The sequence below is a fragment of the Arvicanthis niloticus genome, chromosome 14 (genome assembly GCF_011762505.2).
Source record: "Arvicanthis niloticus isolate mArvNil1 chromosome 14, mArvNil1.pat.X, whole genome shotgun sequence".
NCBI lineage: Eukaryota > Metazoa > Chordata > Mammalia > Rodentia > Muridae > Arvicanthis > Arvicanthis niloticus.
Genome location: NC_047671.1, coordinates 1,091,576 through 1,109,181, shown reverse-complemented (window position 1 = coordinate 1,109,181; position 17,606 = coordinate 1,091,576). Strand labels below are relative to the sequence as shown.

At 36.0% G+C, this 17,606-nt stretch overlaps 1 protein-coding gene across 1 annotated transcript in view; it reads right to left on the bottom strand.

Annotated features, from left to right (window-relative positions):
* Window positions 1-277: 277 nt before the first annotated feature.
* Window positions 278-17,606, bottom strand: part of Dok6 (docking protein 6) — a 382,064-nt gene continuing 364,735 nt past the window's right edge. Inside the window, exon 8 of the mRNA XM_034518225.2 lies at window positions 278-3,038. Coding sequence (XP_034374116.1) covers window positions 2,899-3,038 — 140 coding nt within the window. The 3' untranslated portion in view covers window positions 278-2,898. The remainder of the gene's footprint in view (window positions 3,039-17,606) is intronic.

The window sequence follows — 17,606 nt, the reverse complement described above, 5'->3', positions numbered from 1 at the left end:
CTGAGTGGAAACCCAACTGAGTTACACTCAGAAGGAGCACAAAGATGTCTTTGGTGCATAGCAGTCTCTCCCTCACAATGAAAAAGTCATATATATATATATATATATATATATATATATATATATATATATATATATAATACAATTTTTAAAGGGAGACCAGTTTGCAAAGTATAAGAGGCATCTTAAGTCAGAACATACAGGTTCAGGTGAGCTAACACATGCCCACATTCTAGTAATTTTGGTGGAATGGATTTTATGAGGCTCTGGGAGACTGTCACAAGTATCTTTCCATCTTTGGTTTTTATAGGTTCATCTATTTGTCTCTTTTATTACAGCAATCACTGCCTCATGTCAAGCATATTAGACTACTATAAATTCTTTTACCGCTTTTCTGAGTAGTTTTGAATTAGCTGAAATTTTTGAGTATACTTGGAGGAGTATGCTAGGATAAAGCTCCAAAAGTCTACCATGAAATATTTTACAATGTTATTCTCACTATGGTGAGATTGGTTAAAAGACTAAGGAGGTCACACACTCTTTTCGTGACACTGTTTTCAGGAGAAAAAAAATTATTGGCCTAAACTTACGTGTGACTTTTGGTTCCTTCTCAATGAAACTCATTGTTAATGATCAGAACCAAATGTTGAAGCAACTTTATTCGGGTACTTGTCTCCCACCAAAGAGACACAAGAGCAGACTCATAATTAGCAGAATCCCACTGGACTTGCTATCTGTGCTTCTGGCACATTGATAAAGCTGAGATATAAATCAAGACCCCCAGGGCCTTTCCCATAAGTTCTTTGTAGAAACTTGTGGTGTCTAAGCAACAGCTCGACTCAGTGAGCCAGCAAGAGGCTCGCTCTGATGGCCACACTAGGAACCGTGCTAGAACTGTCTCAGCTCAGAGTTGCTCTGATGTATTTACAAATGGCATTTCTACAGTGCATGCCATGTGTTAAAGAAATCCCGAGGCATTAACCCTGAAAAGTGGGATTTCAGGGAAGGCTGTATCCTCTCTCCTCAGAAGAACCTAGTCATTTGCTTTTCTGCTGTGTCAGCAAAATCCACAGTGCAGAGTTTGGGCAATTTTCTTTTTATCCCTGAAGGCTTAAGGTAATTATTTTTAACAGCCACATTAACTCTTATGATTAGTCTTTATGGGGTTTTCATACCTATTTGAGTGATTTGCGGAGTGTAGGTAGTTGCAGTAAGTGCACATTTATCAAGGAAGGATGCATAACCACTTTTACTCAGTAGTAATTCACTGAAATGAGTTGTCAGTCTACTCTCCACCTATGGATAAGGATGAAGAAAATCCTGATGGGGATCAGAAAAAGGTCCCTTTTAACAGACTAACTTTGATAGAACATTTTGGTATTAAGGAAAAATAAAATCAGGTTTTCCTCTTGCCTAATCTCGGTTTTTTGTTTTTTAAATATGATCTGGATATCTTGATGGATAACTGGTTTAGGCACATGACATCAGGTGAGTCAGGCATAGTAATTTATATTTTTATTCCCTAAATTGTCAGTACATGTTTCTATTTTGACCTGAATTAGCCAGACTTTTCTTTATTGAGTGGAATTTCCTATTTTCCTTCAAATTTGGTAGTTTGTCGTATTTTAGGGCTGAAAAAATTTACAAGTGAAACAGTTTCTCCTTTCATCCCAGCCGAACAAGTTCAGTACAAGAAAAATTAAATCCAAGTAAGTTCTGATTCCACAGTGAATGCTAAGCCCCTGATGATGATAGCCTTTGTGAAATACATCTGTGATATTTGAAATCCTAATATCTACTTTTGTGTAACTTTTGCTCTTCCTCTCTTGACTACAAGATAGCTGAGTTTACTTTAAGTGCAGTTTTGTGTCTCTCTCAGACATTTTGGAGTCTCCCTTTGGAGTTGGAGATTACACCAATTCCTCAAGTATTTCTGATAGATGGCCAAGGGAGGAAACAGTCAATAACAAGGCAACACTAACTAGACACACAATATGGCAACCAACACACAGTACAGCTAGGCCTGTTATCTTGCTTCCAGAACACTTCCCTTTTGTGTTTCCACTCATACTCCTTATAGGATCAGAGTGGACTACAGAAATACTGTTGCTAGTAGGGGGCCTTTAAAATTTTTTTTCTAACATCACTATGTTAGAAATAGCTATTCAACATAACAATCTTAATTTTAATGCAACAAATTAGTTTCCAATAATTTAAGTGAGCATATCCTATCACCCTCCACTGATGATATATACTTATCTGTAGGTTGATATCGCAACATTTGTTACTATACTTTTACACACACACACACACACACACACACACACACACACACACACACACACACACTAGCTATAGGGCCCTTCTTAATGGAGTATTCTAATTTTACACCTCCTTAATTGTCACTGGGCCTTTTTACATCGAGAGTTAAGATGTCATCTGTAGAGCTTACTTGACTTATTTCTGTAAAAACTGAAAAACCACAGGGCTTGCAGTGGGTAATCATGTGTCTAAAGACAGGCCCTATGTCCAAACAGAAGCACCTAACCTTAAGGACAAATATCAGTGCCACCCAGGCTCAAACTGGAGTGAAAAAATTTTCCAGTACCAAAACTGCTAATGTCAGACACAAAGAATTTTTCTTAATTAGATGAGTGTTCAATTATTGGATTCTATTTTTTTTTGTAAAACATAGATTTCCCCCATAGAAATTCAATAAATAAAGGACTTAACCACTGAATCAAGGAAGCAGAACTCCAGTTTTTAACCTTCTAGTCGGGGCTAGGCCCTACCAATGTTAAATTGTACTGCAATTGGTCTTCCAGGAGCATGGGGTGAAATGACCCCATGGCAGGTCCAGGGCAGACTGTCTTGCTGGTCATTGGTGGTCTCTGTGTGTCATTGAATGAGGCTGGAGCTATAGCTGAATCCATAGCTGCTGGACCGTGACAATGGTGGCTGAGCCTCTTCACTCTGTTCTGGAGCATAGCTGGGAAATGTCTGTGCCCTGGACATCTTTGATGAACCAAACCCATGACCTAAAGAAGAGGAAAGAAAAGCTGTACTAAGAAAAACATTCAGAAGAAACAAAAGGATATCTTAGCAAAGAGAACAAATAGATCTAACAAAAGACTTCAAACCCTCAAAACCAAACTTGCAAGGAAGTGGACAAGTATCTAGACTTTGGTATCCTGACTCTTCTTTCACTCAATACTGGGAACTGAACCCGAGGTCAACCACTTTATAGTCAAATACCTTCTCCTTTTACTGTTTATTTTGAGATCGAGTCTTAGCAAGTTATGAAGGCAGATGCTGAACGTCTGATCCTCCTCCCTCAGCTTCCCAGTTAGCTTTGATTACAGTCCAAGCACTACATCAGGCCTGATTTCTTGATCTTTGATGATGTAAAAACATATTCAGACATCAGGACTTTTCCCACATATATCTTTCCTAGGATTCTGGACATCTATACAGCTAGGCTAATTTTTAGGACTCTCAACTTTCCTGTCTTCAATCTTTGAAATAAAAGCAGAAAATCCTTTCCCTGGAAAGCTATTTCTGATGGAAAGCCTAATAATTATTTTCTTTTTCATTACACTCACTTTCTGCAACTCAAAGGTAATGAAATGCTTTCTTTAGAGCATCTGTGAACAGACACACCGAATTTTACTCTAGTTAGTAACAACCAATTATCAAAGAAGATTTTATAACAATAGGTTAGGGGTTCTGGAGTCCCTAGGAACTTTGTGAGTTCCCCCATAACTGATTACATATATTGGTTCATCAAGATGATATGCTTCAATTGGTCACTAAAATTCTTTAAGAGTTTAATATTATACAAAATTTATTCCAAGAAAATTCTTCCCATGATTCCTTGTGATACAGAATTGTTTAACACAAACCAAAGCACAGTGATTGCTTAAAATTTGCCAGGATGTTTAAAATGTGTAGAAAGAAGTGTATATATTAAGGGTTTAGAAAGATTTTCCAGTATTGTCTTGCCTCCTTTTATAACCAGTGATTATTCTTTGTGCTTGAGGATAGTTTGTACCTGATGGAAAGGCTCAGAGAGACAGAAGAAAAATAGATACTAAGCACTTCCCCTTCAGAGTTTATATTATACTCAAGGGATGAAATAAATTTAATTTGATTTGTGTTTTAGCTGATCTCTAGAGTATGTATCCAGAGAACATTATCTGCAAACACAGAAACATGGGACTCCCACTGTCATACCCATCAGTGGCCCCGTCCTTTGCAATGTCATAGTCTCAAAGCCAGTTTCATTGCCACATGCTTGATGACTCCAAAAATATCCTTGCAGTGTTGAAAGCTTGAGATCCAGGGAGAAAACCCACAGGAATTGTGTAATTAAAGGCTAATTAAAACTGGTAGAACTGCTTAAATGTTAAAAAAAAAAAATGTGAGAGACAAATCTTGCTTTCTAGCAAGGAATTGTTTAACTTTGTTGTTGGCCTGATTCTCTTGATGCCTAGAGATGGGGAAAGACTATTGACTATTGCTGCAAATCTGGGAGGAGGAAGAGTGTGGGACATCCTTCCTGTCCTTCTAACGGGTAGCTCTTCTATCAGGTACATTTGAGCTTTTTGAATTCTTTTTGCTTCTGCAATTCTTCCTTATGACTGAATTTATGCTGTGGTGTGATAAACAAAGTTAATACACATCAACAGTTATTGCAATATTATGAAAGTTAAAAGTGGACACCTGAAAAGTCCTTTATTCTCATTTTCCCCACTTAGTGTCTCTGTGCTTTGGAAGAGGCATGTTATTACTCCTGCTCTTGTGCATCTGTCTTTCTCTCTTCCCGTTAGCTACCTAGGCTTTTCCTATCAGTCTAGATGCAGTTTTTTTTCCATTAAATTATTTTAAAATTTCAGCCAAATGTTTCTGTTCTTTCATGAGGACTCTGGTGATATAAAAAGGAAACATGAAAATGAAGCAGAGAAACAGGAAAAGGAGGGAAAAGTCAAGAGAGTTAGGGAGGGTCAATAAAGGCAATGTTAAGGCAATGTTAAGGCAATGTTAAGGCAATGTTAGAGAGGGTTTTGGAAAGGGTAAGAAGTTAAAAGAGTGCATAGAAATTAAGAAAATGTTAAAAATAAGGATCTCAGAAGTGGAAACACCAGGTATAAATGCTGCTTCTGGTATTTCCCTTTTTGTAGTTAACTTTAAGGGATATGACTTTGCTAGGAGAATTTTGGTTTACTTACCTGAAATCAGATGATGATAACAGAGGCACTCAGCTGTATTTTGGTTTTATTTAGCCTATATTGTAGTTTTAAATGTTAAGTCAGTGAGCTAGCCTGTGCCAAATGTTGTCATCCAATAAAAGGATGTGATTCCATGGTAGTCTCCATGGGTTTCACTGTCCCAGAGGGAAGACCACACCGTCTGTTGACTGTATGTGCAATAAACTCAACAACACATAGGAAGACATCTGAGACAGCAGTGTGTCCTAAATGTTAGCTAAAGCAGTAGTGAAGACCTGTAAGGAGGTAGAATCTTGGCATGACACTGATGGTAAACTGATGTGGTGAAAACTATTGGTGTGTGTGTGTGTGTGTGTGTGTGTGTGTGTGTGTGTGTGTATTTCCTATCTCTTTATCTTACCATTGACTAATGAAATTCATGATTCTTTTAACTAGGAACATAACTAGGAACACTATGTTTATCTATATATACCAGCTGGAAATATTAAGAATTTGGCCTTGTGGCTAGAAAGATGCTTTGTGGTTAAGGTAGTGTCCTCTTCCAAGGGACCCCGGAGTTCATTCCAAGAAACTTAACAACTGCCTGTAACTTCAGATCCAAAGGACCTCTTGAGATCCTTCAGACCTCCATGGACAACTGCACTCATGTGTACACCCACTCTACACATATGCATGTAATTAAAAATTAAATATTCATCAAAAATACACTTTGGGCTTTGATTTTATGCAACTGTTATTAAATATAAAAATATCTGAAGAGAGGTGAGACAAATCTTTAATTCATATTATTTGTGGCCTGAAAGTGAAGGCTTAAGTTGAAAATAAAGATTTTTCTTATGAACATAGTATTTTTCTTTTAATTCTATAATATTGAGCATAAAAAGAAGATAATGCAATGTTACAGGCAGTTTTTAATTTTCTTGTTATGAGTTCTGGGAACAGAACTTGGGTCTCCTGGAAGATAATACAAAGAACATTTACTAACCTTCTAGTTAAAAAGTCTCCAGGAAAAAGTATTAGAAATGGCGGCTCTGACTTTATAGATCTGATCAGCTGTCTTGAGAAATATAGTCAAGCAAGGACAGCAAACTACAGACAGCAAGTGAATGGTTTGCCCTACTTTTGTTGAGTAACTAGAGGACAGGTGGGTGATAAAACCATACACATCACTTCAGCACCCCAAACCGCTTCCCCTTCACAGTGTGAACTGTGAATCTCACAGTACATTTCATGACTAGAATGAGCTTCAGAAACAAATTGGACTTTGCTGTACTTTTGTGATCTCATCATCCCATGTTGGGAGATCATATTCTCTGCAGGTATAAAGGAAATTAAACAAATCAACACATAAGGCTGTTAGCAAAAACTGTAGGTGTGTGCTTAATTTTTTTTCTGAGCAGACTGGGCTCACAAGCTTATCATTCCCTGCTCAGCACCCATGTTCCCTTACTGTCTTAATGTGCTGCCTGTCTCCATGATGTTTTGAATGTTTTCCTTTTTCAAGGTCATCAGTACATTTTTCACCTCCTCTGTGAATCATTTCTGGTTTAATTGGAAATTAATTTATGACTTTCTTTTACTTCAACTATTCATTTACTTCAGACAGTTCATAAATTATGCTGTTTAATGCTAATCAGCAAAATAACATGCCTCAATCAGAACTGAATATGTGAAAGCTGTTTGATCAAGAAAACAATAAATGTGAACAAAGAGAGAAAAATAATTAGGCCCCTTTCAGCATTCACTGGAACCATGCCCTTAGGCAGTGTTGATGAAAGAAAAAAAAACAACAACAAAAATAAACTGTGAGGCTTAAACTAAAAACTCAATGGAATAGACTTGTTCATCCTACTGACAGAAAGTCTAGTGAAATGCTTGTCAGTTTTTCTCCACTTGGCCATACAGACAGATATGGAGAATATATACCCAGAGCATCTGCACAATGCTACATATTAAAAACAGCAAATATGTTAATAGCAATAAGTCCATTTAAAAAAAAAACCTCTTAAATTTTTTTTATTTCCACTCTGTAGTCATGTCTGCTTCAGTAGAAATGATACTTTGGTCAAGGACCCTCCGGCATGGCAATTGTATGTGCATCTACTGAACCTAAGCTTCAGAGTTTCACTCTAGAAGATAATATGCTGGGTATAGAGTCATTTAGTGCATTTGTTTATGCTAACAAAATTATTCAGGGAACTGAAGAACATCCCATAACAATAAAGACACAATGAATGCTTACATTAAAGGAAAACTTCACTGCTGGATCCCAAAATGCCCAAACTATCAATGAACTGGAAAGAATGCAAATGCAGTAGAAAACAGTAGCCAGACTGGAGTGCAGGAGCAAAGATTCTTACACAGAGATGGCAGGAAGGAGAGGGTACAAGAAGACGGACACAATATCCTCTTTCCCAATAATTTAGAAGCATGTTATCAGCACTTATTGCTGAATTCTCTCAAACTGATTGGCATCTGGTTTTCTACTTTTACTAACTAATTTTATTTTTAATGAAGATTCTAAAGGAAAAATCTTTTCATAAAAGCCAGGCAGATTCCTCAAACAAAACTCTTGGACAATAGCTTGTAAGAGGAAATGGCCCTGATAAAGAGACTTAATAGTCATGTGCTTAAATGATTTTTTTTAATCTGGAGGAGCTGAAAGGGTGTTGTTTCTTTAAATAACAAAAGAGAAGCTGGTATTACAATATATTAATTGAGGAAGTTTCCTGTGAGGAAGAAAACATGTGGAATAAAAGTATTAGTAAAAGTTTAGGCTGAATAGTTAGGAGAGATATATCCTTAACAAGTACCTTCTAGACACGAGCTGCAAGAAGAGTGGGCAGACTGTGCCCATGCACCTGGATAGGAGAGGAGATGTTAGAAAAATGGGTGTTGCAGAGCTAGGTTGGCTAAGTGAACTCACCACAGTGTCTTGTTGGTAGAGGAGGGTTTTATGCTGTGTTTGATACTCGAATGCTAATATTAAAAGCAGGTGAAAGTTGAAACCACACTAGAGTTAGTCAGCCACAGCTCTACTACATCTCAATAATTAACCATCAGGGATTAATTATGCACTGAAATGCCAACATGCACTGCCAAGTTTTTTTTCCCTACAAACTGTATTTGAATTTTACTCAATTTTTAATAGTTGAAATCTAAACTAGCATTCTTAGAGACCTTCTGAGTTTCTTGTGGAGATTTGGGGGTGTAGCTTTATGACCTTGGGAAACCTTTGGGGTTTATCAAAGATCAGGTTCAGTATATTTGATCCATTGGGGGAAAATGATAATTTGTTTAATCTACATAAAGAATGGTTAAAAAGAAAATTATAAAAACCACTGCTTATCGAGTACAAACTTCATGGCGATCTTATGCTAACTATCAAAGAAATGCCATCCTTAATAAAATCATCTTATCAACTTAATAAAATCATCTTATCAACTCTAGAGGAAGAGATTAAGTATCATGTGTCATCCTGACAGGGTTGGTGAACATTAAGACTTCTGGTAAAATAATTATTTCCCAATATGTCTTTGGAGGTGCTTTGTAAGGCACTCAGTAGATTAAATAAATAAGATCTCTCATCAATGTGGACAGACCTTATCCAGCTCATCTGTATAAAGCAAAAGGAAAGATAAAGGTAACTTCTTTTTTCTAAGCTGAGGTGCCCATTTTTTCTGGTTTTGGATACAGAATTCTTGATTCTCAAACTTTCAGATTTTTTATGAATTATGTTACTGGTTTCTCTGAGTATCCAGCTTACAGATCCCAGGTTTAAGGATTTTCCTCTTCTAATCAAACAACCCAATTTCTTATAAATCTGTGCAGAGTGAGGTGGATCTCTGAGTCCAGCCTGGTCTACAGAGTGAGCTGCAGGATACCAAAGGCTACACAGTGAAACCTGGTCTCAGACAATCAAAGCCAACCAACCAATGAACCAACCAACCAACCAAACAAACAAACAAACAAAACCAACCAACCACACAAAACACTCTTAGGCTTCTTAGGCCATAAACATTTTTACCTAAAGTATAAAAATGTCTCTCACTAATTTATACCCGTTCCCCCAGGTTAGGAAAGTACTTTTCTAAAGTTCAAGAAAACTTTATGAGAACTTACATATATCTCAATGGTGCTTAGAGTTTTTTCTTTTAAATATTTAAATGTTTGTATGTGGTGTGTGTGTGTGTGTGTGTGTGTGTGTGTGTGTGTGTGTGTGTGTATTTCTCAAGTGTGTGAGAGCGTTATGGAGGACAGAGTATGTCAGATCTCCTGAGTGAGGCTGGAGTTATGGGTCCTTATGAGGCATTCAGCTTGTGCTAGGAACTGACTTCAGGGCCCTTGTAAGAACAGCAAGTGCTCATAACTGCCGAACCATTTCTGTAGCTCCATTATTGATGTTTTGTTAATTTTCTTTGGTCACACAAAGTTCCTAAAGCTAGATTTAAAAAAAAAGTCAGGTCTGTTTTTAAGTTTTCTAGGTTTTGGATAGGAGCTTGGTATAGCTGTCCCCTGAGAGGCCCTCCCAGAGCCTGACTAATACAGATGTGAATGCTAACAGCCAACCGTTGGACTGAGCACTGAGACCTCAATGGAAGAGTTAGGGGAAGAACCGAAGGCGCTGAAGGGGTTTGCAATCCCATAGGAAGAACAACAATATCAACTAACTGGAACCCACAGAGCTCCCAGGAGCTAAACCACCAAACAAAGAGTACACATGGAGCGACTCATGGCTCCAGCTGCATATGTAGCAGAGGAGTGCCTTATCTGGCATTAATAGGAGGGAAGGCCCTTGGTCCTGTGGAGGCTCATGCCTCAGTGTAGGGGAATGCTAGGAGAGTGAGAAGGGAGTGGGTAGGTAGGTATGGGAGCAACCCTCATAGAGGCAAAGGGGAGGGGGAATGAGATATGGGGTTTGTGGAGGGGAAACTGGGAAGGGGGACAACATTTGAAATGTAAATAAAATATCCAATAAAAAAATTCTTCTTTTTCCACGAGTATTAAAGTATTTTATTTACCTTTTTGCCAGTATTTTAATAAATTTGTTTTCTCTCTTTATCTTGAACTGATGAGAAATTTACCTTGGTTAATGCTCTACATTAAATATGTCTTATCGTGTAGTATTCAGTGGCATGAGCTTGAAAGACTACTTGGTTTGAGTGTTCTCAATGTTTTCTAACTACCCAGTCCTTCCAGTTTCTCAGAATTGTAATAGTGTTCATAATAGTTCCTTAAATAGAATATGTAGTAAGCTAACATGCTGTGCATTCTAATAGCTAATTACCACATGCTAATACACAAAGAGCAGAGACAATAAGTATACTGCCTCTTTTTGTTTTTTTTAAACCCATTAAGTATAGTATGTGCAGCCCAGATATGCTTGACTGTGTGGCTTTAACTTGAAGATGGTCAACCTATTAGGAGTTTCACTCCTTAAAAAGACTGATTCTTCTTCTCCCAGAAGCTAACTGCCAATAGCTCCTCAGATAGGGGAGGAACTTTGTGCCTGTCATCCTTCCCCATGTTGGAATTTTGTCTGGCCTGAGCCTGCACAGTTGTGCATTCTCATGCAAGCCCTGCTGTATATAGAAAACACCATTTACTTTCTACTGCCTGTTTCTCTTACAATCTTTCTGTTTCATTTTCCATAATAGTTCTTAGATCTTGAGAAGAGAAAGTATGATATAGGTGTTCCATTAGGACTGAGTATTCTGCAATACTCAGTCTACATGTTACTAGTTGTGGGTCTCTGTGTAAAGTACCATCTATGGCAAAAAAGAAGCTTCTCTGATGAAGGCTGAACTAATCAAAGGGTAAAATGAAAAGTTATTAGGAGTTGCTTTAATACTAAACTCATTTAGCTGAGTGGTAGTAATAGATTCCTTATTAGGGCTAAGAATCTGTCTGTTTAAAAGTTCTTGGTCCCAATAATGGTGCCAGATATGGGCTATGCTTTGTGGAGTGCACCATAAATTGAAGCAGAAAGTGGTTGGTTACTAACATGATAGTCATGGCACTATTCTACCAGTGGATATATCTTACCAGACTGGTCACAGATACATTTCATAATGTTTTAAATATTTTTGAGAATTACTCTCTTTTTTCTAAACTTCAGTTGTTGAAATATTTGAATACTGTATTTATAATGTTAGAATCTACTTTCATATCCTATTTTTGTTGCCTGAATTTGTTGTGGGTTTTTAATTTGTTTAACCTTTATTTCCAAATACTTAACAGAGTTACAGTTAAATTGTACCAATTTTAAACTTGTAACAGTCTCATCTCTTTTCTTTCTTTTTCTTGTCTTTAAGGTGCAAACATAGGGATTAAAGAAATATATTTATTGATATTATTAATGGTGCTGTTATCTTTGAAGTTATGGTATTGTCTCACAGGAGAATATCTGAATACTCTTTACTCATATTTCTAAAAATTTTATAAAATATTTAAATGCATAATGTTTAGTTTTATGTAGCACTCAGTTCATAATTAGACTTGCAATTTAAAAACATTCAGATACTAACAAATCAATATAATGTAGTTTTATTACTACTAAAGATTCTTTAATTTATTAAAATAGAATTATATTTTAATAGTCCTCTCATAACAGTTTTCATAACAGAAATAGTTTTACAAATTTTCTGGTTGATGTAACATCCATTTATTCCTATTGCTTGGAATTAATTTGTCTTGTATTCTAATTCTTATAATTACCTACCAGGATATTAATTTTCTACAACTGTGATCGCTTTATGAAAGCTAGCTTAACTCTTTACTATTAGCAGACAAAGAATCCATTTGAATAATTATAGGCTTTACAAACAGTCTATGGCAGCCAATAAAATGATGAATGTTCAAAAGGAATATTTTAAGTTGAAACAACATGAGTCTAGAATGTATTGAAAATCCATTGGTGTTGATGAACAAAAGGAAAAGCAAATAACCTACAACAAAAAATTCAAGTGGTTTCAAAAGTTTATTCTATCATCATTTTCAAAGGGTTGTTTATAAAACTTGAATTCAGTAAAAAACAAAGTATATGTTATATACTGGCTCTCATCTGTGAGCATGTTAGCAGTTTTGGCAATCAAGGAATTATCTATGACTATAAATATACCAAGTTCAGATAGAGACCTGAACAGTATATTCAGTCGTTTAATACATTTGCTGGAACATCACATTAAGGCCATGCAATTTAAGGACAAGAAAATTCATATCAGCTAATGATCCTCAAAATTGTAATTAATACGTAATGAGAATAAGTAATGAGAAATGCTGTTTGTTGCAATCCTTATCTTAAATTAGGCAGATAAACATCTTTTTCTGAGATGCAGACATTTCATGCAATATCTGCTTAGATTTGATTTATTACAGCAATACTACCTGCAGAACTGTTAAACGTCAAATAAATTTTTACAGGGATGGGTTTCAAAAAGTCATCCTAAATGTAATATCAGGATGCTGTTTTTTCAAATAATAGTTTGGATTTTCAAACAATAATGCACACTTTTATTCTGTCGCAGGCTGAAAACAAAGTTCCCACATAGCCTAAAAACTTAAAGTACAATTTATAAGCTCTGCTGTAAAATTTGTGTAACACAATGAATCTGGATTATTCACCTCACTGGTTTTAGAAGTTTGATTATATGATTATTAAAATAATTATCAGAGTAGAAGCTTGGTTAGGACATATTCTTTAATAAGTATTAGATTGATTTTTTTCTGAGATTTGATAAATGCTGTGATAATCACAAACAAAATCCTTAACTTTGCAAGTATTTAACATAAACATTGTATTTCTAAAATATACTATTTGTCAGTTCAAGTGTGTACATGTGTGTGTCACAAAGTATAATCACATAGAGCAAACACCAGGAAAATTAACATGATTTTGACAATATATTTTAGAGTTAAAGTTGCACAGTAGAGGTGGTAACTATTTTTATGTAAACTATACCATAATCTAATTTGTTTGTAGAAAAATCTGAATTATTTGTATACCACTTAAATATAAATGTCTCCTAAGAACTCTCTATTTATATTTTTATTTCCATTTTATGACTCCAAGAGTTTTATCCATAATGGTGTTTTTAAAAAATCTTTTTTTAACTTTGTAAGTCTTAATTATTTATTAAAACATAATCAATTAATCAGTCATTATGATACAGAGTGATACTGGCAATTACAGTCCTGAGAGGCAGACATAGTATGATACAATAAGTTCATGGCCTATCTGGGCTACATGATAACCTGTCTCACAAAATAGAATATTATTTAAAACTTATATTTATATGCAGAGTATCTGCACTGTTTTAAACTTTAGACAGAACATATACATTGGTTCCAAGCTGGATTAGCAATAAAATTAATACGCTAAAACATTATCCTCTTTTTTCTTTTAAAAAGAACTTTAACACTCTATGGGAAATACAGGAAAATGACACAGAACATAATTTGAGATGCCACAGACTTAATTCTGCATCTTGATGCTGTAACTGCATCTTTGGCTTATGTGCCTCAAAAATTGTGATGGTTGAGATTGCATACATGAACTGGTCGATAGGGCAAAACCTGGTATATCTTATGAATATATTTCATTATTTTCTTGTATCTTTCATTTACTTTGGATAAAAATTTTCTCCAAGGAACACAGAAAGGATGCAAAGATGCTGTGGGAAACTGGGAAAGCTTATCAGCTGGAGCTTCTACAGCCTCATTACTCTTGTATTACCTACTGGCAAAGAACAGATTTCTGAAATGAAGGAAATCTTCATGCTTCTTCAGTTTGGCATTTATCAATGGAATAGTAACACATGGTCCAACAAGAACTTGGCAATTACCAAGAAAGTGTTTATCACAGATGTATCCATCACTCTTTTCCATTGTGTGCCTTTTCTTCCACATTCACTGATGTGGGGTATAACTCATACATTAACCCCACAGCTACTGTCTCATGACGGGGGGAACATCTGTCTCCTGGTCTTGCCGTATTCTCTTGTCATGATGTCAGTCATCGTGTCCTGTGGTTTCTACCTCCTTAGCACCTCTTTGATCAATGTATTTCCTTCATGTTTTCTCTACCTTAATTTTATCATCTGGGTTCTTGCTAATATTTAAGAAAACCAGTTGCTTTTCTTATTAAGCTGACCACATAAACAATCTATTTTTTGACAAAGTAACTTCTACTTTTGTACTTCTTTTGAGAGAATGAAAACTCTCTAACATAGTATTTATGGTTCTTAGATCAGCCAGAAACATAATTTTGTAAGTTTGGGAGTTACAAAATTTCTACCCATAAACTGTACTTTAAAAAGCAAAATCTGTTAAAGTATTGTATTTGCTGTGGAAATAATAGTTTACATTAAGTCTGTCTGGGCTTTTTACTAAGAAAATTGTTATCTTTAGCCAATTCTGTCATGTAGTTTTATGAACATGTATTTAGTGTATGTGTGTGTTCTGCATATATGCACATATATATGTATATGTATGTGTGTGTATTTTTTGTGTGTCTTCTGTGCATATGTATATATGTGTGTGTATCCATATATATATATATGTATATGTATATGTGTGTATGTATAGATGTTGTGTGTATATCTCTATGTGTGTGTATATATATGTGTATGTTTTGTGTATTGTGTATATATGTGTACACATTTTATATGTGTGTGTACATATTTTATATGCATGTTATATATATGTATATATATATGTGTGTGTGTGTGTGTGTCTGTGTGTCTGTGTGTATGTGAGTGTGTATCAACTAAGGGTTCTTTGTAAATGTAAATGTGCTTACTCTTGTACCCTTGTCTTTTTCCAGTTTCTATCTTACACTCATCTGAACTTCAGCTCTTACCAAGCTAAAGTTTCCATTTTTCCTCTAGGAATTCATTTAGAAGAAGGGACTGGAGTACTGCCTGGTTTACTTAGAGAGACTTGATCTCAAGTAACAAAATAAAGGGCTGACAAAGTGGCCCAGGTGGTTGCTGCCAAGACTGATGTGCTGGCTAGTTTTACATCAATTTTACACAAACTAGAGTTATCTGCGAGGAGAGAGCTTTAACTGAGAAATCAGGCTGTACAGTGGCTTGAAGGGCATGTTCTTACTTAGTGATTGATGTAAGAGAGCCCATCTTAATGTGCATGGGGCCATTCATGATTGTTGGGTCTGCATTCTATAAGAAATCAGGCCAATTAAGCAAGTAAGCAGCACATCTCCATTGTTCCATCAGCTCCTGCCTTCATGTTCCTGCTCTGTTTTCTGAATTCTTTTCCTGACTTCCTTTAATGATGAACAGGAATGTGGAAGCTTCAGCCAAATAAAATCTTTTCTCCCCAAGTTGCTCTTGTTGTGGTGTTTCACTACAGCACAACAATAGAACAGTAACTAAGCAACTGACAATCTGGATTTGGTCCTTTGAACATAGATGAGGAAACGAGAAATCCTTCTTCACAGAGTTCATCTTTTGAATAGAATATGAGCATTCTGAATGCACACACACACAAACACACATGCATATGCATGCATACACATGAGTAAATGCATATATATGGTAGTTTCTCCATCTTTTGGCTAAGACTGAATATAAAACATAATCATTTAGGAAGCCTGACTTTAGCCTGAGTGAGAAGCCACACACACCTTACTGTGTTCCTTTAGCATCTGGTACAAACCTCCTTTTATCTTTTATCTCTCATGTAGCTTCTCCTTTAAGCTGGTGAAGAGGAAGCTTATTTACCTTTATGTTTTCCCAGCCTTGTAAAATGCCAGGCACATGACACTCCATAAATATTAATGACTAAAGCCATGAAAAATGCATGTGACAGTTCATTCTTGTGTGCACAAAAGAATGGAACATGCAGGGATTGAAGCAGTCACACTTCTTGCTTTGCATACCTTTGATCATAAAAAAATACATGCTGAATCAAAGCAATTAAATGATGAAACCTGGTCCTGACTAATTGGGGAATAACAATCTTTTTTAAAATGAAAATTTAAATCATAACACAAAGCTAAATGGGATCATCTAATATTCATTATAGATATAAATATTATAACAGTCAAAACAGGAGTGAAGATATTCTAAAGAGACACTTGTGCTCTTCCCTTGCCTATCAGACTATAGAAACACTGGTATTCAGGAAATTAAAATTTCTCTAGTTTCTTAGGTTTCTATTGCTATTACAAAACACCATGACAAAAAGCACCTTGGGAAGAAAAGAGTTTCTTTTACCTTACAACTCTCATTACCACTGAGAGAACTCAAGAGTAGAAACCTAGAGGCAGAAACGGATGCAGATACAATGAAAGTATGCTGTTTATTAGCTTTCTCCTTATGTCTTTTCAGCTTACTTTCTTATAGAACCCCATACCAGCAGTTCGAGAGTGGCGATGCCAACAGTGATCTGGGCCCTCCCATATCAATCATCAATCAAGAAAATGCATCACAGGCTTGCCCATGTCCAATCTTATGAGTACATTTTATCAGCTGAGTTTCCTTTCCTGTACCCAATGAATCTAGCTTGTGTCAGGTTGACATAAAACTAACCAGGATACCTAGGAAGTTCATTCTAGAAAAGGAAAGGACAGAGTGAAACCTGGTGTCAGCCGGAAGAACAACTCAACTTATCTGACCACTGTTCAGGGTAGACTTGAGTCTACATAAAGATGGGACAGTGATGGGCAGGACAACATCTTGACCAAGTTTGTTCAGCTGTGCACACCTCCTGGCCTCCATTTAAACCTAAACCTTAGTTAAGGCCCCAAACATGGACCAGAGTGGGTATCACTGGACCTCTTTAGGTGATCCTTTTCCTAACGTGGTCAAATTGAAGAAATTTCTTTTCTTCACTTTTCATTATTACGTGTCGGTTTTATTGGCTTATTGAGGACAGGTGCCTGAGCTTAGTCTGCTAGAGCTAACAGGGCACAGGCTTTGGCTCTAATAACTCTGATAACAATATGGAAAAGGATATGATTGTTTCAGGCTTCTTATAATGAATTTTCCAGCAATGCTAACAATTTAAAATATTTTAAAATTGAAATTGAAATTTATTGGGTGAGAAAATGAGAAAACAAGATCATGCTGTTGTGGCTTTCTAATAGACAGCTCTGTGGATCTTTTGCATCTCTTCATGTTTTCTGAGCAGAGACACTGACTTTTTTCTTCATTTATCTTTTCAAAGGTATTTGTAGAACTCAAAGATTTAGCTTTGGTTCTTACAGTACAAGAAAAAAAGCTAGATATAAAATCTAGAGATGTCCTAAACTTTGGGTTACATATCTGTAACATATTTTACCTCCTGTACAGGTCACCTGATCCCTTTTGATGTCAGCTACTGGTAAGAAACAGAGCTTTGAAAACTATCAAAAAT